This window comes from Vespa mandarinia, chromosome 11 (genome assembly GCF_050613455.1).
Source record: "Vespa mandarinia isolate Hongniang chromosome 11, ASM5061345v1, whole genome shotgun sequence".
NCBI lineage: Eukaryota > Metazoa > Arthropoda > Insecta > Hymenoptera > Vespidae > Vespa > Vespa mandarinia.
Window position 1 is genome coordinate 3,343,633 of NC_140820.1, and position 20,914 is coordinate 3,364,546.

At 34.7% G+C, this 20,914-nt stretch overlaps 3 protein-coding genes across 6 annotated transcripts in view; 1 reads left to right on the forward strand and 2 right to left on the reverse strand.

Annotated features, from left to right (window-relative positions):
* LOC118441308 (popeye domain-containing protein 1) overlaps nucleotides 1–7,359 on the forward strand; it is a 41,676-nt gene extending 34,317 nt beyond the window's left edge. The window contains exons 4-8 of the mRNA XM_035865511.2: nucleotides 1,581–1,923; nucleotides 2,338–2,735; nucleotides 3,042–3,463; nucleotides 4,105–4,370; nucleotides 6,185–7,359. Coding sequence (XP_035721404.1) covers nucleotides 1,594–1,923; nucleotides 2,338–2,735; nucleotides 3,042–3,463; nucleotides 4,105–4,370; nucleotides 6,185–6,208 — 1,440 coding nt within the window. The 5' untranslated portion in view covers nucleotides 1,581–1,593 and the 3' untranslated portion in view covers nucleotides 6,209–7,359. The remainder of the gene's footprint in view (nucleotides 1–1,580; nucleotides 1,924–2,337; nucleotides 2,736–3,041; nucleotides 3,464–4,104; nucleotides 4,371–6,184) is intronic.
* Nucleotides 7,360–11,931: 4,572 nt separating this feature from the next.
* LOC118441352 (uncharacterized) lies at nucleotides 11,932–16,706 on the reverse strand. 4 transcript variants are annotated; one of them, XM_085660295.1, is made up of 4 exons: nucleotides 16,426–16,706; nucleotides 14,585–14,781; nucleotides 12,749–12,965; nucleotides 11,932–12,610 (listed from the first exon to the last, which is right to left on the reverse strand). In XM_085660295.1, the coding sequence occupies exons 1-4, from the start codon at nucleotides 16,597–16,599 to the stop codon at nucleotides 12,401–12,403; spliced, it is 798 nt and encodes a 265-aa protein (XP_085516421.1). In that variant the 5' UTR covers nucleotides 16,600–16,706; the 3' UTR covers nucleotides 11,932–12,400. The 4 variants fall into 4 exon arrangements, with proteins under 4 accessions (XP_085516421.1, XP_085516420.1, XP_035721508.1 ...); XM_085660294.1 differs by having other exon boundaries at nucleotides 12,737–12,965; XM_035865615.2 differs by lacking the exon at nucleotides 16,426–16,706 and adding an exon at nucleotides 14,904–15,268 and having other exon boundaries at nucleotides 12,737–12,965.
* Nucleotides 16,707–17,114: 408 nt separating this feature from the next.
* On the reverse strand, nucleotides 17,115–20,134 carry LOC118441307 (uncharacterized). The gene is made up of 4 exons (XM_035865507.2): nucleotides 19,852–20,134; nucleotides 19,546–19,727; nucleotides 18,834–19,113; nucleotides 17,115–17,975 (listed from the first exon to the last, which is right to left on the reverse strand). The coding sequence occupies exons 2-4, from the start codon at nucleotides 19,713–19,715 to the stop codon at nucleotides 17,730–17,732; spliced, it is 696 nt and encodes a 231-aa protein (XP_035721400.1). The 5' UTR covers nucleotides 19,716–19,727; nucleotides 19,852–20,134; the 3' UTR covers nucleotides 17,115–17,729.
* Between the last annotated feature and the right edge of the window lie 780 nt (nucleotides 20,135–20,914).

Below are 20,914 nucleotides of genomic sequence, written 5' to 3' on the forward strand. Positions count from 1 at the left end.
GATGGTTCGGACGAATCCAGTTAAATCCCCTTCTATTGGACATTTTCTTTGCCTTTTTTTTCATGTTTCTTTTTCTCATTCTTTTTTTAATTTTTTTTTTTTAATTTAATCGAAAGTCAGCTTCGCTTTTGTATATTCAGCCGCAAAAGGAAATAACGCGGCTGAAAGAACGTAGTAAATTACGAGTGGTGAAAGAATCGCGAGAATGTTCGAATCTTTTGATTACTTTTTCCCAGAAAAAGTAATCGTCTTTTCCCCCTCTTACTTTCTCTCTCTCTCTCTCTCTCTTTCTCTTTCTCTATATGTCTGATTACAAGCGTCAAATATTTAATTTTAATGAAAAATCCTAACCTCGTCTTTGCGATACGGCTCCGTGACTTTTCAAAGCCAACGCGACAAGTCTAGACAAAATATCCAGGGCGATTCATTCCGTTATAAATGAGATGTTCAAGGAACGAAAGATCATATATATTTTTCAATCCAAATGGAAAGCGAACGATACGTCTTGCTAAAAAATGAGAGCACGTCATCGGTCGTTTTTGGATGATTGATCGCCTGCCCTAAACATTTCCAAACCCCTTCCCTTAAAAATCTTCTTCGACGAATGGTAATCTATTCGATGTTTGTTCGTTACTAGAAATGTCGATATTAACGAGAATAACACTCCAGCATTGATTCGAAATCTGAAATATATCAAACTTGAATGTAATTTGGAAGTTACTTTTTAATGGTAGTTTAAAAATAGAAGAGGATATTTCTCGAAGGATTAGTAATCCGTGTTGGTTATATTTATCAATCTATCGGCTAACGATCTAAAATCACGAAAATGCTCTACTCAAATCTCATTTATTCATAAATGTAAGTTTAGAATTGTCGATATCTAACGCGTTGATATTCGCAAAGACATAAAACATTGCGATTGTGATTGCGATTGAGGTCAAATTGGATGGGATGGTACTTACCAAACGTATAGAAAATAAATTGCGTCTAGACAATATATGTCGATAGGCACGTGAATATTTATTCGAGTCGAATCGAGTTTGGTAACGTATGTGCTTAAAACAGATGCCTCCAGAGGGTTCGATCTAAGATTAGAAAATAATACGTTCCTGGAGTTGTCTCTTTCTTCTGCAAAACTTTATAATTTTTTTTTTTATCCACGATACCAAGATATCATTCGGAGAAACGGATGATTTTTTAACGAGATTCTTAGTGAAAAAAGAAAAATTATCTCTTTTTCATTTCAACGTAGCAAGTACTTTCAAGAAGTTAAATAAAATACTGTAAAATGAATCACCCTATGAGAACTTGAATAGGATAGCGAAAATCGAAATACTCCATTTTAAAAGGCTATCCGTGAAAATCTGTTCTCTTTTAAAAATCCCTTCCTCGAAGGAAAGATGACGTAGGAACTAATGAACGCTCACCAAGATTATAGCGATTAAAATGTTTGAATAAAGGGTAAGAAATGAAATCCGTGAAAAAGAACAGGGCCAAAAGAACAGGGTCGAAGGAGCAGGGTCGAAAGAGTAGGGTCGATCGAAAGTATCGTGGAGAAACGTGGTACGTTTCTGTTGCAGGGGGAAAAGGGTGATGGCCCGTACCACGCGCTCGCGACGAAAAATGGCGAATACGAGCGATGCTCCCTCGACTGCGAGCAGCCTTTTGTCGAGCACGACGACGACTCCTTTCAGCAACCCCACATCAACGACCTATTCAACCGAGGGCTATACCTTCAATTACAGCGACCTCGCGAATTTCGCTGGATACTCCTTGGATGAATTGAATCACACAGGACTTTGGTTAGACGTATGGAATGGTACCGAGGCTGCTGATAACGTAACTGAGAGGTTAAACGCCACTGTATTGATACCAGGTGGCTATTGCGACGAGTGGGAGGCAGCCCAGCACAAGCTCTTTCAGGTGAGTTTGTACCGGCGATTCTTCTTCTTTGACATCCCTAAGATGAAAATAAAGCTCCAAATTCTACATATGTATTCGTATTCTTGATTAAGAATAAATACTTTGATCACGTTGAAAATAACTAAATTCCAGAGAATTTTCCTTAATACTCTATTGCTTTCGTGAGTTTATCTTCGATATCGTATATATCCAATCGTATTCTGCTATTTTGCAAAGGGATTATGTTCGCAGTAAAACGATTTGGAATTTAAGCGATAACGAACCCGTGCCGATCCTGGATGAATTTGTTCGAACTCTCCCTCACTTTGTTCGCTTCTTGTCGAAACTCTCAGCAAACAGGAAAGTTGGCAGTGAATCCAAATCGGTTTCTTAGAGTTCTAGAAAGAAACTTAATTTCACGTGATCTCTTTCCAGGCAGCGAATATATTCTTCATGGTGGCCTTTCTGGTGCCGCGCTCATTTAAGGCCTCCGTCTTGGCCCTCCGTACATTTCTAACGGCCGGATTTATGCTGGCTGCGTTATGGGCCGGTATCACCATATGTGCTCTCGACGCCATGCTCTGGTGTCTCTTCCTCGGCCTTCTCAACGGCATACACTCCTTGATACTAGCTTGTCGATTTTTACCGCCTGCTCTCAGTCCGGAGCTTGCGGAGCTGTACCTCAAGCTTTTCAAACCTTACAAGGTCAGCAAGAAGCACTTTCAAGAATTGGCCAAAGAAGCGAGGATACTCAAATTGGATGCTGGTCAGACATACGCGACCGAAGGGATCACGCCCGCGGACGAAAGGCTATCAATACTTTTGCGTGGACAGTAAGTACTTACTTTTATCTGTGTAATTACAGAATAAATCAGCTGTGTTCTTTCTCCTTTCTTAGAATAGAAAAATTCTCCTTTATTTTCTTAGTGATAACATATCATTTTAAATGACATTATTGCATGTTATAAAGAAGTATTTCAAGTCCTTTTTATACTGTATAAAATCGATTTAAAAGGTTCTTGGTATCAGTAAAAGCAAGAAATATTGAACACAATAGACTTCGTACTGTGGTCAAGTTATTTCAAGAAAAGTAGATTTATAGGGTGTGCGTGAGAGAAAAACGACTGTCTGGATTTCAGGCTGAATGTAACGTGCGACGGTACCCACCTACACCATGTCAGAGCTTATCAATTCGTCGACTCGCCCGAATGGGAAGCCACGCACGAAAACATCGATGACGTCTTCCAAGTAACGATACGAGCCGAGGAATCCAGCACATACATTTGCTGGACAAGGCTGAAACTGCTGAGGGTATTAAGGCATAGGCCATTGCTAAAGGTCGTTCTCAACACCCTCATCGGTAAGGACATTACGTCCAAATTATACGCCCTTAACGAGCAACTCGCTGACGTTTCCACGGTCAGTGAGAACACCAGGTCGAATCCTTACAGAGGCGTCGCCAGAAGTCTTAGCGTCGACGCCGTAAACACAGAAACTGCCGGAAGAGTTCGTTCGACCACGTGGAAGGCGCAAAGGAGGCACAGTAATCCGCGTAGCGACAGTAAGAAATATTTTTAATTATTAAATTAACGTCAAAACAATCATTATACGAAATCACACGTTCGTAATACTTGTAGAAATTAAATAAACGTCTAGTTTGTCTGATTCCTTATACTTATATTCACTTTAATAGTTGATTTTATATATATATATATATAAACCCATAGTTATAAAATACAGCATACCATTAATACGAGCAATTATCAAAAACTTGCAGCGAAGCATAGGAGCGAAAGTTTGCGAGACAACAATCCCTCACGGATTTCTCAACTTCTAATAAACTAAATATCAGAAATCTATCATAACGTTTACACAAACTCTGAACGCTTTTCCTGTTCCAATTTTCCAAATTGTCAGTATTGTTTGTTATATTTCGATGGTCCATACTATAAACAACATATTCTCCTAGATGGATTCTGGAAATGTTTTTAAACTTTGGCTCAGCATTCATCCGAATTTCATCCGAAACGCGTTACCAATATTTGAGTAATGTTATAGTTTAAAAAAACAAAAACAGAAATAAAGAAAAAGACATGTCAAATGGAATATTCATTATTTTCTAGATACGAACGTACGAAATAGTTGCACTCTTATGACTTCTATCAGGGAAATTAAACCATTGGATATTGGTTTTGTCTTTAGGAAGTTCACCGGCCCGATATTCTCATCAGTATTGGGCGCCTGTGGTGGCAAATCATTTTCCACCGACTTCGCCCTTCACCCAGGGCCAAAACCTCGGGTATTCGTTACTGCCGCAGGGTGTTCAATTCTCGCCACCACGGCGGGCGCCGCTCATGTCACATCCGCCACTGACGCGGCAACGTAGTGGCGGTGCGGGTGGCGATTACACCTTGCTACCTCAAACACCGAAGCTCGATAGGAAGCGCTCGAAAAAGGGCACGAGGGAGGTAAGTTCCATTTGTGAAACGAACAAATGTCGTATCAAACAATGAAATATACAGCGAGATAGTCGAAACGGAAACGAAATTAGGTTGAAATTGGAATTAGTATGACGTATCTTTTTAATCTGATTAATTACTTTTTGTTTTATAAATGTATCTAATTTTACATTTAATTGCCCATTTATTATAATTGCCCGTATATTTAATCCAAGCATTTAATCTTAAGGAACTTAAGGCAATATTTTTATCTTATCTGTGTCTCTTCGACATTCAGCGTTTTTTTTTTTTTTTTTTTTTTTTTAAAGATTAATTACACTATGTGTCGTAATGTCGTAAAGTCGAATGAGAATTAGTTCCTCCGTAAGAACATTACTATAATTAAGTGCTTTCACGTTTCTTCGAATTCCGGAACGAAAAGAAAAACTTATTACTTTGGCAGAAAGTTTCCTTATTTTCAAGTGGATTTATTCGGCGATAAATTACCGAGTCCTTTTTAAAGCTGATTTCTCGTTCGGTGTTCTCGATATGTCTATTGCAACAAAATATCCAAAAGAGGATGCAAGAAAGCTCTATCGTATTAGCTGCGCATAATTCAAAGGAGAAAAAGTTCGGTCGAAAATGTAGCGACGCAAAAACTCAATTATCGTTCGTTCGCGAGCCAGAAAAGTGACTTGATATTGAGTTAGTACACTGAGCTGCTTTCGATGGCCTCAGCGAGAAGAGTTTCTTCGGGCCAACAAAACTCGTGAAGAAGATAGGATAATGAAATACCTTCCAACTGTTGCCCACGCGTGAATGGAGCAGCTGTCATCGCGAATAGGGGTCAGAAGAGACTCTTCAATTTCTCACGAGTCTCAGAAAATTAGTCTCAGTGTTGCTCCGATCACCGTTGATGACTAATTTCCGTGTTATCGTGTTAATTTTTGCTCAATAAAAAAAAAAAAATAGCCTGAATGTTCGATTAAAAAAATTATCTTAAGATATTAATAAACAAGTGATGATAATCTTTAAGTGCAGCAATTATATATAGTGAAAGTAAAATTAATGAGATATATTAATGAAAGAATTGAATAAGTGACTTTCGTAAACTTTCTCGCAAAATTTCTGATACATTATTAACTCGTAAATATCCTAAAATAAATTGTATTCTAAGTTGAATTCGAAGTACGGTAAAAGTGTACGGCATAAGAGAGTAAACGCGAAAATTGCATGACAGTTTCTTTGGAGGCAAAAGAAAATACATAGAAATAGCTGCGATAACATACTTCAGAAACAGGCGTTAAGTACTTTCATAGATAAAACAATATCGTTTGTCGGACTTTCGTTATCTTATCATTAATATGTAAAGGATAAATATATGTTAAGTAATTAACTATCATCCTTGTTGAGGTTGTGATCTCTAACTTCATCGTGATTATTCGACAATGGTGTCGGTTGAAAAGTTAAAGCTTGAGTGTGAGCATTCTGAACTTTGAGAGCTTTTCATAAGTTTTCCGCGTTAAGCATGAAATTCGTTTGACTTCCTAACAACAGACAGTTCAGCATATTTTACTTGATTATTGATTACTATTATCGATACGATAGTTACACGACAATATTAGATCCCTTAACATAATACGATTATTTTCCGATATCTTTAATAGTTCAATAAAATCTAAGAAAATATATTTACAAAAAAAAATATAGAAATGTCTTGTTAGAAATCTTTTAAAAAATATATATAAAGTCTGTATAAAAATTTTACATTACGAATGATATACGATTTTATAATTATAATTAGCAAATTTTTATTGGAATATTAAAAGAGTATTGATTTTCAGGTGACATTCGAGACACCGGTATGACGGTCGCTCGACGGGGAAGGCCCAGCCAGCGTGCCGCTTCTTTCGCTGTCGCCGCTACGTTTTGCCTAGCCCCGTCGAGGTTTCGAGAATCTTAAGAAGCAAGTCAAATTCAAAAAGGGATTCTCATTACTCGAACATTCACCTCCTCGGCGTCATTTTTGGTGGCGTCCAGGCAAGCAGACGCACGATGGAGGAAGAAGAAGAGGATGCCTATTGGCCGATCGTCGAGCCCCAACCTCTGACCCCTCCTCCTGTTCGATGTCCATTCGGACTTATCAGGATGATCCGGACGTCGAAGAGACGACTCTGTGGTTCTAAAAAATGCGATGAAACTCCTTCCGCGTGTGCAGGCTCCCTTTAAAAATATTTGCACTAGCTCGGACTCTTTTTCCAGACTCTTTCGTAAATATCGTGAGTGATACGAGCCTTATACACACACACACACACACACACACATACACACACTTACATATAAAACATAGACCTATATACACGCAGGTACTATTCGTACACCCGAAAAAACGAACGAAAAGAACTTTAACTTGCTATAAGAAACAAAAAAGAGAGAATCCGCGAACGAGAATGCATCGAGGTCGGATGAGGAAGGGAGTCGAAGGACGAAACGCGGTAAAGGGTTGGAGGAGGGGAAAATGGAAGAGCTTTTTTACCTTCACCGGAAAACGTCCTTCCTAATTTTTCGAGGAATCTCTATTTATACGTCTCTCTCTCTTTCTGTTTTTTTCTCTTTTTCTCTCTTTCTCGTAGCTAAAAAAATGTGAAGAAAGTTGAAAAGAGAGAAAAAGATGAAGAGAAAGGGTCGAAAGAAGAGATTGGAGTATATCGCGTTATATCTTAGACGTGCATAGCCTCTGTGTACTTACACCCATACATCGACTGTGATTATAACGGATATAATTCTTAAGTCTTTCAAGAGGTATCGCAAAAAATCGACTATATTGAAATACCTGTTGAATTGTAAGTCTCTCAGCGACATCGATTTAACTATTTTAGGGAGTGTCTTCGTATCGTACGCGTTCGAGTCATTGCATCATGGACGCATGATCCCAAACTTTTTCTTCCATTTAAATTGCCTAAAATATTAGCGTCATTGTTTTTCCATAATCAAGAGACATATTCTTTAAATGTTAACATGTTCACTGTTTTTTTTTTTTTTTTCTTTTTTTTTTTATGATCTATTTTCTCAGAGTTAGAAAAATTTTTCTTGTAAAACTCCTGTATAATACGTTGTTTAGATATGTTCTGAGATTAATCTGCCTAAAATGTGATTCACGTATGGATATGTATTAAAGGACAGTAAATATGTTAAATTTGTTAATCTATTTCTTCCTTTGATTTTGTGACTTCTTTTTATAAGTTCATTGTTAAAGTATCGTAAAGGAGTCAAAATATTTGCTATTTACTCTCTCTCTCTCTCTCTCTCTCTCTTTCTCTCTCTTTCTCTTTCTCTCTCTCTCTCTCTCGCTCTCTTTCTCTTCCTCTTTCTCTTTCGGACGAAAAGAAGAAAATCATTAGTCTTCCTCCGGGTTTTTCATCGACGTGTCCAAGCCATATCGATCGTGGGTAGTTGCACAAAAAAAAAAACGAAGTTCCACTCGTCGCAAAAACGATACCTCGACTCGACACGAAGATCTCTAATCACAAGCGAACTGATACTTGCACTATTTCAATTTACCATGGGCCATTCTCACCTTTCCGCCACTCCATCACAATTCTCCTAACTCATCGACTTTAGGACAAGCGCGTTTCGCGTTACACGAAACGTCAAATATAGAAACTAACTCAATGGACAAAAATGGACACGAGACATTGAAGTGAGTTATATTCACATATATAATGCAATAAGTGCTTTGTTTAACAAAAAAAAAAAAAAAAAAAAAAAAAAGAAAAAAAGAATTAAAAAATCTGCAATAAAGTGCTTCGAGAACAAATGAAAAAAAAAAAAGTAAATAAATAAATAAAAACAACAAATTGTAAAATAGTTGATTGCGAATCGAATTAAGAGACGAAATGATTTATTATTAACATAAAAATTGAGGTGAAAGGAAGAAAAGCAGGCGTGCTAAAGTAGATACACATATGTAAAGAGGAGAAAAAGAATAAAAGGAGGAGGAGAAGAGGAAGGGGAAGAAAATAAAGGGAAAGAAATAAAGAAGACGGACGACGATGATGACACAAATTAAGAAAACATGTGTGTTTGTATGTTTCTATGTTTATATAATCCCCGCGTGTGAGAGCAAGGCCGAAGAAGATCTAGAAAAAAAAAAAAAAATAAAAAATAAAAAACAAAGACGCATAAACGATTTAAACAAAAGAAACATTAAATTTCAAAAGTCTAGAAGGACGAGTGAAAAGTATTGCGAAAAAAAAAAAGAGTGATGGCATAGTGATAGGCAAACGAAAATATGCGAAACGGGTGGAAACGTGCGTACGTGTTTTGAGTTACGTTGAAGAGATATGGAATATGTCGAAGAGAATAAAACGAAAACATAAAAAAGTTTGTAGAGTACGCTTGCGAATCGATCAAATGAGCGTGCGTGTGTGATAATTAATAATAATAATAATATTAATAATAATAATAATATTAATAATATTAATAATAATAATAATAAAAATAATAATAATAATAATAATAATAATAATTAAAAAATAAACCGGAGCAAAGGATCTTACACGTCGGAAAATATGTTTCGTACCTGATAGATTTTGCCTGACATTTTAACATGTAATATATCGCGTTTCTTAGATGATGTTTCATTCTACGAGTTCTTAACACTTGCATTGCGTCATATAAAAATAAGACAAATACGAAAATAATTTAGTAAAAAGAAAAAAAAATATATATATATATATGTATATATATATATATATATTGTCTTTCCTTTTTTCTCTTTATTCTCCAAGTTTTTATGAAACGTATACGAATCAAGTTTATAAGATTACAATAAAATCAATGATGCTTTTTCTATCTTTCATTTGCGAATTCGCAACGAAAGTGTTAAGAAATCTATCCGATGATCTTCGCAAATCGCGTAGTAAGAATCCTTATTGTAGATCAATGGTTTCACTGAAGGATATATTTTGCTTTTGACTTCGATTAGTGGTCGTGTAACTAGCAATCATATACATACATATATTATATCGAGTCGCAATGATATTTATATACGAGCATCGTTATATAATTCATCGTTACGATTTTTCCATTATAAAACGAAGTACAAACTATTCGTTGTTTGGTTTCCGATCGACGTGCCTAGTCAGCATTTTGCGTTTTAGAAAAGTAGAAGAAGTCGTAAAATATGGTCTTTCTTCGCCATAAGCAATAGCGTTTAAAGACCTGTGTAGAATTAACACATAACACGAGGAAATAATCGATCGATATAATGCACACACACACACACACATGCGCGATAGTTGTTACGGACTCGAATCCATCGAACGCGAATCATTTTTTCTATTGTACATAAATATATTGAGCGAGCAAAAATTTCGTTATTGTAATATCAAGTTAAACCAAAAAAAAAAAAGAAAAAAAAAAACAAGAAAGGACAAAAGAGAGAGAAAAATTTGTTTTATCATTTTTAAAGCGTTACTGCTTCACGAAGGACGGAGAAATTGAATGAAAATTGGAAAGAATTAGTTCAAAAGCGGCCCGTCCCGATTCTTTGACCACCAAATCAGCCGCACGTCGATATTGGCACGAGACCAGCCGTGCGAAACGCAAGGGCCGAATTTCTGGCTTGATTTTAGGCTGAGTTATTTACATACGAATAGAGACCGAACGGAATACATTTGGCAAATATTTCTTCGTACGCTCGATCGTTTCGACGTCCACATATGCGTTCGATGTACACGATACAGACAAAAAATATTTCACAGTCGCATATGCGATTATGAAATATAAGTTACGAGCTCGAGCTCAAAGTACCCCACCTCTCTTTCTCTCTTTCTTTCTCTCTCTCTCTTTCTCTCTCACTCCCTCACTCTCTCTCTCTCTCTCTCTCTCTCTCTCTTTCTCTTTCTCTTTCTCTCTCTTTCTCTCTCTTTTTCTCTCTTTTTCTCTGCCTCTTTGTAAGAAAAGTACATACTCTTTCGATTTATCTGCCTTTAAATTTTCTATTTCATACTACCAGTGGCAAATATTAATTATCAGCCGATCGATACTCGGCTGTGATAATATTAGAAAAGACGCGAAATAAAGAAATCGCAAATGAAAAAAAACACATATCAAACGTAGGGTGCTAGGATAAGCTATTGTATATTCGAACAATGTTTTTTTTTTTTTTTTTTCTTTTTATTGAATTATTCTCGTGGAATGTAATTTTGTAATGATCTCCGATAGATTTGCTCGATAGATAAAGAATATAAAATTCATGTATTTTGTTAAACTCTGATAGAAACTTATTGAAATCAATAAAATAAAATTTTTACATTTGGTCATCCTACTTAAGCGTCCAAATCCTAGAGAAAGAATTGTTAAAAATATTTGTTTTCGAAAAAGAGAAAAAGGGAGATAGCTTGAAAAGAGAGATGAAGATAAAAAGGGAGAGAACTCGTGAAATAAGAGAACAATATATTTTCCGACGTAGGATCGGCTTTAAAAAAAAGGGATGCGTCTGAATGTGCGCGAGTGTCTTTATCGATGTTGTGAACCGTGTTACCAGAAACAAATAAAATGAACAAAAAAAGAAGAAGAAGAAGAAGAAGAAGAGATATAATGAGGAAAATAAAACACAAGAGACTACAGGGGCGACTGCAAACAAAAAAAAAAAAAGAAAAAAAGAAAAAGAAAAGAAAAAAGAAAGAAATAAGAAAACGTACGTAAAGCCAACATACACACCAACGTGACTCACGATTACAATAATAATTGATGACGATGTTTACGACGAAGCGAAAAAGAAAAAAAAAAATACACTAACACCGTACCATGAACAAAAACGACAAGACACTGTATATTATTGCTATTATTTATTATTACGATATGTTCGTTGACTATTATGTTAGAAATAAAAACTACATTGAGAAATGACGTCTTTTTGTGTGATTCATCTCGAAGTATTTGTTCTCCTCATCCACCTATTTGTCTTTTTTATTACTTTTTTTAATTTTATATATATATATATATATTTTTTTTTTCTATTAAGAATGTAATGAGAAGAAAAGAAAATGCTTCTGGACCGAGATCTACTAGTTACTGTTACTAAAATAATGAAATGGAAATAAGAGAATATAAGAGAGGGAGAAATGGGAGAAAATAGGGAATGATGTACGTAGAGATACTGGAATGGTGATATAAAAGGCGCTTCAAGGATTATAACCCTTGAATCCTTTTTCTCGTTCTATCCGCTCGTCTCTTTTCTTCCTTTTATATGTATCTCTGTCTCTTTTTATTCTTCTCTATTTTTTACCGTCGTCATTACGACTCGTCACTCGACTTAGCAAGAGTAAATGGAGGAAAAAGGAAAAGAACGAAGTATTCTGACGTTTCCGAAGGACGAAGAATCGGTGATGTCTTTCTAGCTGTGGCGTCGTCGTTAAGAAAGGTCTAGGTAAATGCGGATGGATTTCCTGGCAAGGAGCAGCCTTAAATCTGGGTCGTCCAGGATATTTAGTTGCCAATATTCGATACACCATTCCTCCGATTGCGACACAATTCTTTCTCTGTTTCTTCGAGTGAAGGATGTTTCATAGTGGGGAGTTAATATTTCTGGATTTCTGAATTCTCTCATACAATTTTTACGTACCATATTTCATACAATATACATTTAGATATATATATATATATATATATATATATATATATGTTTTCGCAATAAATTAATATTTAAAAAAATGACCAACAATAAACAGTGCATAAATTATACGAAATAAAAATAGAGAGCATATGCCATTAAAAATTCATACTATATCTGATTCTCGTTTTTCCTAACTCTGCAGTCGATTCGAATATTAGATATAAATATCTATCAAATTTGTACTGTTTTATCGTTTAAACTTCCTTTCTCGATAACTAAAATACCGAGTTAACAAAGATTCAGTCTTCTCTATAAAGATCGTATGAGTTCGATGATAAAAAAAAAAAAAAGAAACCATTGTTTCTGTCATACTCATCAATGTTATTGGATAAGTATGACATATAATGTTACTGAACGTCACGAAGTAGAAATAATTCGATCAAACTCCTTGTACATATCTCTGAAAAAATAATGGTGGCTCGGAAGTCAACCATTTTGTCTCTGCAGTTCGAGTTGGTAATAATTTCTTGTTCAAAAATATCGGCGTCGTTAATATGGTCATATTATTTTTATCGGCTATCACGATTCCTTTGTCGTCGTCGATTCTCGATATCTTTATGTGCACCTTCGAACCTGCATCTTCTGTAGCCTATAAATAATAAGCGTGTTTCTCATTTGAGATCTGATTTTTACGTATATTTAAATGTTATATATACATACATATATATATATATATATATATATATATATAACATTTAAGTAGGAAGATTCTTACTTTAATTCGTACTTTCTTCTCACCGATATGAAATGCTCTCGAAGCAAAATCCTCGTCGTGATCATTATAATGCCGATTTCCAATGTAATCATGATCGTGCACATCATCTCCATCGTAATATTTCTCATGATAATGATTTCTACGTTTTTCTTCACGTTTCGGTAGCTGGATGATTATCGTGTATGGTTGATTGTCCGAGACTGAAGATTCTTCGTAAAGAGGAGCATATCTAGAAAGTATTATTAACAATCAAATTATATTAATAATATTACTTACAAGTATGATTTTCTTTTTCACGGTAATAACCATGACTTCTCGAAACTTTTCTGATCGACATTTATTACAAGACGATCGTAAATCGTCCGTATGCATGATTTTACAGCGAAGTGAAAATATGAATAGATACGTGAAACCGGTCGTAATAAAAATTTATGATCAATCTAATGTCCAATTTATTTCAACGATTCTAAGTATTTATATTGATTATCGTTGATGAATATTTAACGAAGAAACAAAATAAAATAAAAGAACGCGATTAAAACGACAACAAAGTTTTAACGATTCAATGAAAAGATAAAACGTAGAAGACTTTACAATGTGTGGATTGATTAATGTTCCTTATAATTAATGTCACCATTTTATTTATTACACGCATATATATGAATTCATCGTAGCGACAACGTGAAATTTATTACACATTGTGGTAAGTACTCATGGCAGGTTACACGGTCGATAACCTCCAAGATTACGCATAATGAGAAAGTATCCGTCTGAAAAAAGTAGAACGAGTTCCCTTTATCCTCAAAGAACTGATTTCGTCTGAAAACGGAAGTAGAGATCAAGAGACTGGTAGAAAACTGGTATCTTTATAGCGATTAGATTACATTTAGGAGATAACGAAAACGAGAGCTTGCAATTAGTTTCAATGATAATCACACCCATCGTGCAAGATTTTGAATAGCCTTTTTAAGTTGTACTGTTGTAGTTTCGTGTGATCCTGAAAGTGGGTTACTAAAAGATAACGCAAAAAGTATTGGTAAAAAAAGTATAAAAAAAGAAATAATAAACTAAAAGGTTTAGTGTATTATTAAGAATAAAAATGAAGAAATGAAACGTCCTTATGTAACGATTTCCTTTACTACGAGTTATTAAAATATTGTTCTAAAGACAATCAAATGAAATAAAAACAATTATAATACGACTAACTAGATCACTACAATAAGTTCCATATCATTCGGTGGTAACTTCAAAACAATTACTATAGATTTCGTGTAATAAGTGCTACTAAGTAACTATACAAGTCCATTTCTCAAAGTTTCGAGTTCTATTAGAAGCACTTGCAAGATATCAGATATGTACGAGTAAATCATATAAGAGGGTGCCAAATATCTATGGATGTCCAACGGTGTTGTAAGTGCGAATGAGGTACTATCGATTTTACGCAAAACCATGCCATGTATAACTACGGTCGTCTAGCAACGAAGTCTCATTCAATTAATCAATCGTGGATAGCTATTTAATCTAATTAGATTACGCGCTCACGCATTCGTGCTAAATTCGAAAATTTACAAGTATGCCTATCAATCTTATTTTTTAATCTTTTTAATAGATCAATATTGAAAAGTATCGAACGAAAGTAATAAAATTTACGAAAAATAAAATACGCTGTGAAGTAGAGCGAATTAATAATGTGAACGATTATTACGATCACGTTTGTTCGATCATAAAATTGAAATGATCGCCGACTGACGATCTTAATATCTGGCATATTAATTGTAATGTAAACATAAGGCAAGGTTAAATTATACCGTAATAATATTTTAATTGTGTTTATTTTAATAATCTTACCTTGGATATGCAGGATGAGAATAGTAATGATTCTTTGTAGATTTTTTAACTCCATAATATTTCGGCGAACGAGAGATCCAACGTGATCGACTTCGTGACTTTGGATTGTAAAATTTATATGATCTTACGTATTTATGTACTTCGAAAAGTTCGACGAATTCCATCAAGAATATGAAAAATAGAACGAACGCTAAAGCCTATGAAGAAAAAAGTATTTTACAAATTAAACGTCAATCTTTTTTTTTCTTTTTCTTTTTTCAATGAGAATTTTCTACTTGAAATATTTTTAATAATCATAACGTTAGGAACGATTACTCGCTTTTAAGTTCATATTCGTATCTTGAAAATATTTTACGAAAACGTTTTTAATCTCGAATTGTTAAAGACTTATAAGAAAATCTTCTATTTTCATGATTTCAATGATCATGCTTAAATGATTTATTATTCATCTATGTAATTCTATGGATGTATGATGATTTTTTAAAAAGATACTAAATACACGTGCTTTGACGACGAATATAGATAGACCGATGACGAATAACTTGAAAGGTATTTCTCTGTGAATCTTCTTTTATACTTTCCCCACCTTTCGCTTCGGCATTTTCAAGATACTGGAGAGAAAGAGAGATAAGCGTTTCTTTTTTCTGACGTTAATTAGACGGTGTCTAGTGTCATTCTACGTTATTACGTTTCTTCCTTACTTGTATCGTGATCCGTTAGTTTTTTAATTGCAAGTATTATAACTTTTTAGAACAGAACGACGAACTATAAAAAATTCCACGATTTTTCTCTTTGATGTTCTTCTTTTAAATTATATTGAACAACTTAATAATAATTTAAAAATGCAAAATCTTTTCGAAATAATTGAATTATTGACATTAGATTCGGATTAGATTTTTTGACAAGATCTGTTGAAAAATATGAATAAAAAAATTTATATGTATGCACGCGTGTGTGTGTGTGTATGTGTGTGCATTCAACTACACACACGTATTTTTCTTTCCAATTTTATTTCTTTATTATGATCCAATGAAATAAATCCATGGTTTCGTTTGCAACGCTTTGTATTATCAATTTATATGTGATCCAGAGAATCGAGTTTTAATATCGTTGATTGACATTACGTGCATCTTCGTTCTTTCATCGGCACTTTAATGTTTTTGAGAATGAAAAGCTTGAGAGTTGTGACATAGAGAGAGAGAGAGAGAGAGAGAGAGAGAGAAAGAGAGAGAAAGAGAGAGAGAGAGAGAGAGAGAAAGAGAGAGAAAGAGAGAGAGAGAGAGAGAGAGAGAGAAAGAAGAGATCGTAGTAATAATAATTTCAACTTCTCGAAAAGTTGGGAGTCCGTGGAATATCTACTTTCCTCGTTCTCTTCACTTTCGTTAATTTAGACTACAAGGGGAAGGACCGAAATAAGCCTAAGAAATCTAAATAACAAGATAACGAAAACTCGTCGACGGCGTAGTGGTTCATTTGCCGCATTTAATATAAAAAAAAAAAAAAAAAAAAAGAAAAAAAAAATGTTTTAAAAAACGTCATGCTCAAAGATAAGAACAATTTATAATAGATCTAATAAATGCTATTTCGTTGTATAAAACATTCACGATATCTGTTGTCATTTCTTTTCTTTTTTCCTTTTTTTTCATTTTTTTTTTGTTGTTTTTTTTTCTTCTTTTTTTTTAATTTCATTCACCTAGATGCGACAAATGAATTATTTTCCAACGAAGACGAAATCGTATTTTCTCTTTTTTAAATGGGTTATGATTTTTATTATATTATCATCGATATAGTGACTCTCTTTTTAATGTTCTACTATTGAGTGTTCATTTGAAAAGACATACCTCGAAGGAAGGGTCCGATGCCTTTGGAAGCACTTCTTGATGGATGATAAAGCAAAAGGATTGTCGAGTCTCGAAGGAATGCCTTTTCATTTCCGATTCAGTTCGCTTCCGTGAAGTTTTGAAAAGCGAAGCAATCGAGAAGTCACGATGAGAGAGTCTCCGATGTCGTGACATTGGAGACGATGAATAGGAAATGGGGAATGGATCAACATGGGGTAAGAGAAACAGAAACTTCTGTGGATTTTGCGATCGATAATTAAAGAGCCAGAAACACGACCATCCACATCATCGAAAATGAAACTGTAATTTATGTTATCGCACGCTTCTTTTTTGAGAAAAAAATAAACGAGAACGACGATCATAAAAATAGTTTCACATAGAGATTATTCAATAGAATGAACAAACATGTAGAATGACGTATATTAAATCATCCTAACGTACACTATATAATTCGCGATAATACTAATAAATATTGTTTAACTCTGTTACATCTTCTGTGCTTTGATAAATTTTGATAAAAGACTGAACGAATGTTACCGTATAATTTATTTAATTTTTGGAAGATTTTGATGCGCAAGTACATCGTAAAATTGTTTCTTACATCACAAGATACTTTAAGTACAAATGCATATGCTTCTATAAAACGTACTCGATTATACGTATAAGTTACTTAAAATAAAGGACATGCTTAAACGTAACAAGCGATAAATAGTGCATAATATATAAATTTTATATACGATTTTCAAGCGATAATTGCACTAATGGATGCTTCTTGATATTCAGAGAATATTACGGAATACCAACGACAAGAATAGTATAATTATCGAGATCTTTAGCTCGGGATTTATACGCAAAGCAATTTTTCCCTAATACTTTCATCAACGTGGACCGCATGATACATTCTAATATTTTAAACGTGACTCCTAAATTGTATGCCATTCGAAAAAAAAAAGAATATTATTAAATATATACACCTACAAACAATACTTGGATATATTAATTATCGAAAATTTTTCAACGAATTGACATGCTGCTCTCTTCTCATGAATTATAATAAAATACGATAACCTCGATGGTTTGTATTAAAAAAAAAAAAATATATATATATGTATATAAGTATAAAAAGATTATTGTTGAAGCTACAATTCGGGCTCGTTTCTATTCTTCTACTTATCGATAGCGCGTTCAGCGAGAACCTCATTCAACTAAATGCATACACTTAAGAATATAGATAATTATTGAAAATGGGCACGTCGAAACTGTGGCACTAGTTCTTTGAAGAACTCCAAGGAAGCCTTGCAAGTCTATGAATTTATTTCTTGAGTTTCGGTGCAATCTGTAGGCTTGATTTCCAGCCACCAATCGTTGGGATAGTGATACTTTTGTAGTTCGATGCCCTCTCTTGGTACGGGCATTAATCGGCCACCAAATTGTTTTGCTGGTAAGGGAGGAATCACCAGCTGAGGTGGAAAGCACTGCAAACTCGGTGAAAACTCGCAATCCGGTGGTAAGACCCTTCTCGTCCATCCTACCCTTCTTACCATTTGAGTCTGGAAGCGAAAGGCAATAGGACATTTGACTTAAATAATAATCCCTCAAAAAAAAAAAAAAAAGTACGGATAAAGGAATCCAGTTCTAAAGACAATTCATGTCACAAAAGTTTTCCAATAATTTCGCAAGTAACGAGGAGCTCTTTAACCTTTGACGATCTTTTCAATGGTTTTATGAGAATAAAGAGAACCAACAAGAAGCGAGATCTCTGCTTTAGGAAAGTTGGCAGAGAAATTTTGACAAGAGCCGCCAATCGTAATAAAACGGCGCCGTGATTTACGAAAACACGTAAACGGGAAGTTCTCGCTGTCATTTTACTACCGAATATCCTGCCAAGGAATGATTTTCGGTTGGCCTGGTTACGTGACATGAAAATACGCGACGTTAATATAGTAGTTAGAAATTTGTGTAGAGAGAGAATTTTTCATATAATGGATTTATAAGGTAAAAATTTACATTCACGAAATGTGAACAATTCATTGATTGTAAGAATAACAAGAGAGAAAAGATGATTCGTTTTATGATTCATTTTTATCGGAACTATAATTTTGAGACTTCTTTACTAACACAATTTCAATATACATCACGATTTTCTATTATATTGAATTTCTCCTTGTATTCTATTCGGTAGTTAAAACAATCGTCTCATATAAACTCCCTACAGCGACACTGTCCTCATATTATCGGAAGAATGAACCTTTTAATCTATTTATCCAAATTTCACATAATTATTATATTATTCAATATATTATGATTTTGTTGTAATTAATGTAAAGAAAGGAAAACTTAATTACAACACGTATATGCATTCGTACCCTATTGATTAAACAGATATTGTTATAAAGTATTATAATTACCACAGCATCCTCTTCAAAGACAACGATCTCCACTTTAGGAGAATCTTCGCCAACCTCATGCTCCTGGACACGATAAACTCCAGCGGCGTGAAGATACGTAGCACTTAAGCCTACCTCTCGAAATGCTTTTGTAATGAGAACGTCGTCTCTTAAGGTATCAACCAAGCAGAGTTCGACCTTGCGAGCCCAGGGCAGTGCCCGACCTATTCGAACTTGACCCCAGAGCGCGCCCAGACACAGAAAATGCACGATGCCCAGTTTAGCTAACACCAAGTGTGCCCTGTTTCGTACGAGGATAAAAACGAAAAGTAGCCACTATGATTGAAAATAATTTTGAATTTGTGATCAAGAGAAATTCTTGATCAGAAAATGAGTCAACCAAAAGTATACGACATGGAAGTACTTCTTGCTAAAGAAGACACAATAGTATTTATGTTTGCAGTAACTTTTATACACAACATGAACGAATTGTATGTTTGATGTAACAATATGTAGGCTATCATAAAAAGAACTCTTCATAGTTTTTAAATACTCGTAAACGGTAAAAGTAATCTACTTGATTGAAATAAATATTGATCTTAACTACTGTTGATTATAATGTTGAATAATTATCTATGTATGCTAAATTTAAATTGATTTATCTACCATCGCTAAGTTTCTGTCTTATCATCAGATGGTTATAACCATTCCCAAGAAATGAAATAAGACTAACCTGTAGGCAAGTTCATGCAATTTCTCAGTATACTCTTCCGGAACACTACAGGGTTGCTGTGGTACTTCTTGCCGACCGAGACTGTACCAAAACAGCACGATCATGAAGCAAAACGCTGCTACAGCTCGTAGCGGCGTTATACGGAATCTTCTTCGCGGCCAAAAACTCATGCTGCTGGTAACCTTAAATGAAACATAATGACAAAGTCTTAAAAATTGATTATATTTGTAATCGTCCAATTTAATAGACCAATGTAATAGATTATTCATTGATAATACAAATAAAACAAAAGATGTTTCTACAAACCACAAAATATTCCAATAAACGAGGATACAAGAATCTTTTGTTGCTGATCACTCAAACGACTCCACATCGTTACGTAATTCCGATAAAAACTTCAACAGTTAGCTCATAAAAGCGTTCCATTCGTTTACGATTGCGCGTATTCCGAATGAACAAAGTTTCCATGGCCCACGTGCACACCGAATACGTCAAAATTCTTCCCCTCGAGACACTGTTTTTTCTCACCCCTATCGTGCACCACCGTCGCCTTCGCGTCTCCTTTAACATCAACCCCTCCCACCGCCAAAAATCGTTTTTCTGTGCACTTGGCAACATTGCAAATGGACGTCATTGATTAGTCTGTTTTATCGGCGGAGTTGAATACGTGGTCAGTGGCGTCGCCTTTCGGTCATTTTATTGAATTCAACGATCTTGTGTGGCGAAGCTTCGAATGGAATTTGAATCTATTATTCTTTCGAGCGAGTAAAAGATGGAGAGAGCGAAGTACGAAAATAAATTCACCGACGCTCTACGCAATCGTCTTTTTTGTCTCTCACGGAGGGTGGGAACTTTGTCATTTTGACAGAAACGGTGGCGAAAAAAGAGAGAGAAAGAAAACAGAAAGAGATAGTGGAGGTCTTTAAGTCTGACATGTGAAGTATTGACTACTGATAAAATATTTCAACCTTCTTTACAATATCTATCGCAATTTATAAAATCTAATGACTCATTAGTAATGAGTAAAATATTAATTCCAATTTTGATGAGATAAAGGTTCGAAAAAATAATAAGAAAAAGTTTTAATATGGATTCCTTTAAAAATCATCTTTTGTATTTAAAAATCTAAAAAGATTTCTGTTGTCAACATGCCTGCTTCTCAGTCCATTCACATTTTTCTTTATTCTTGTTTGAGGAACGACTAGCAAGCATCCGCAAATTCGTCAACACGAATGGCCAGTTTAAAAATAAGATGTGCTCCTTGAAACGTGGTAGCTTTATTGGCGTTTGTGCTCATTAGGGTAATTGAGTGGGCTCAAGGCACTACTGCGATAACTCATTCGAAGAGAGCTCTCCGAGAAAAAGTAAA

What these genes read in the sequence shown, in the direction of transcription:
- LOC118441352 (XM_085660294.1), bottom strand. Translation starts at nt 16,599, where the DNA reads ATGTCACGACATCGGAGACTCTCTCATCGTGACTTCTCGATTGCTTCG. An exon ending in CATCGGACCCTTCCTTCGAG is followed by an intron (nt 14,782 to 16,425) that starts GTATGTCTTTTC and finishes TTTTCTTCATAG; the next exon opens with GCTTTAGCGTTCGTTCTATT. An exon ending in AGAAGAAAGTACGAATTAAA is followed by an intron (nt 12,611 to 12,736) that starts GTAAGAATCTTC and finishes TATTATTTATAG; the next exon opens with GCTACAGAAGATGCAGGTTC.
- LOC118441307 (XM_035865507.2), bottom strand. Translation starts at nt 19,715, where the DNA reads ATGAGTTTTTGGCCGCGAAGAAGATTCCGTATAACGCCGCTACGAGCT. An exon ending in TTGCATGAACTTGCCTACAG is followed by an intron (nt 19,114 to 19,545) that starts GTTAGTCTTATT and finishes CGTACGAAACAG; the next exon opens with GGCACACTTGGTGTTAGCTA. An exon ending in TCTTTGAAGAGGATGCTGTG is followed by an intron (nt 17,976 to 18,833) that starts GTAATTATAATA and finishes TTTCGCTTCCAG; the next exon opens with ACTCAAATGGTAAGAAGGGT.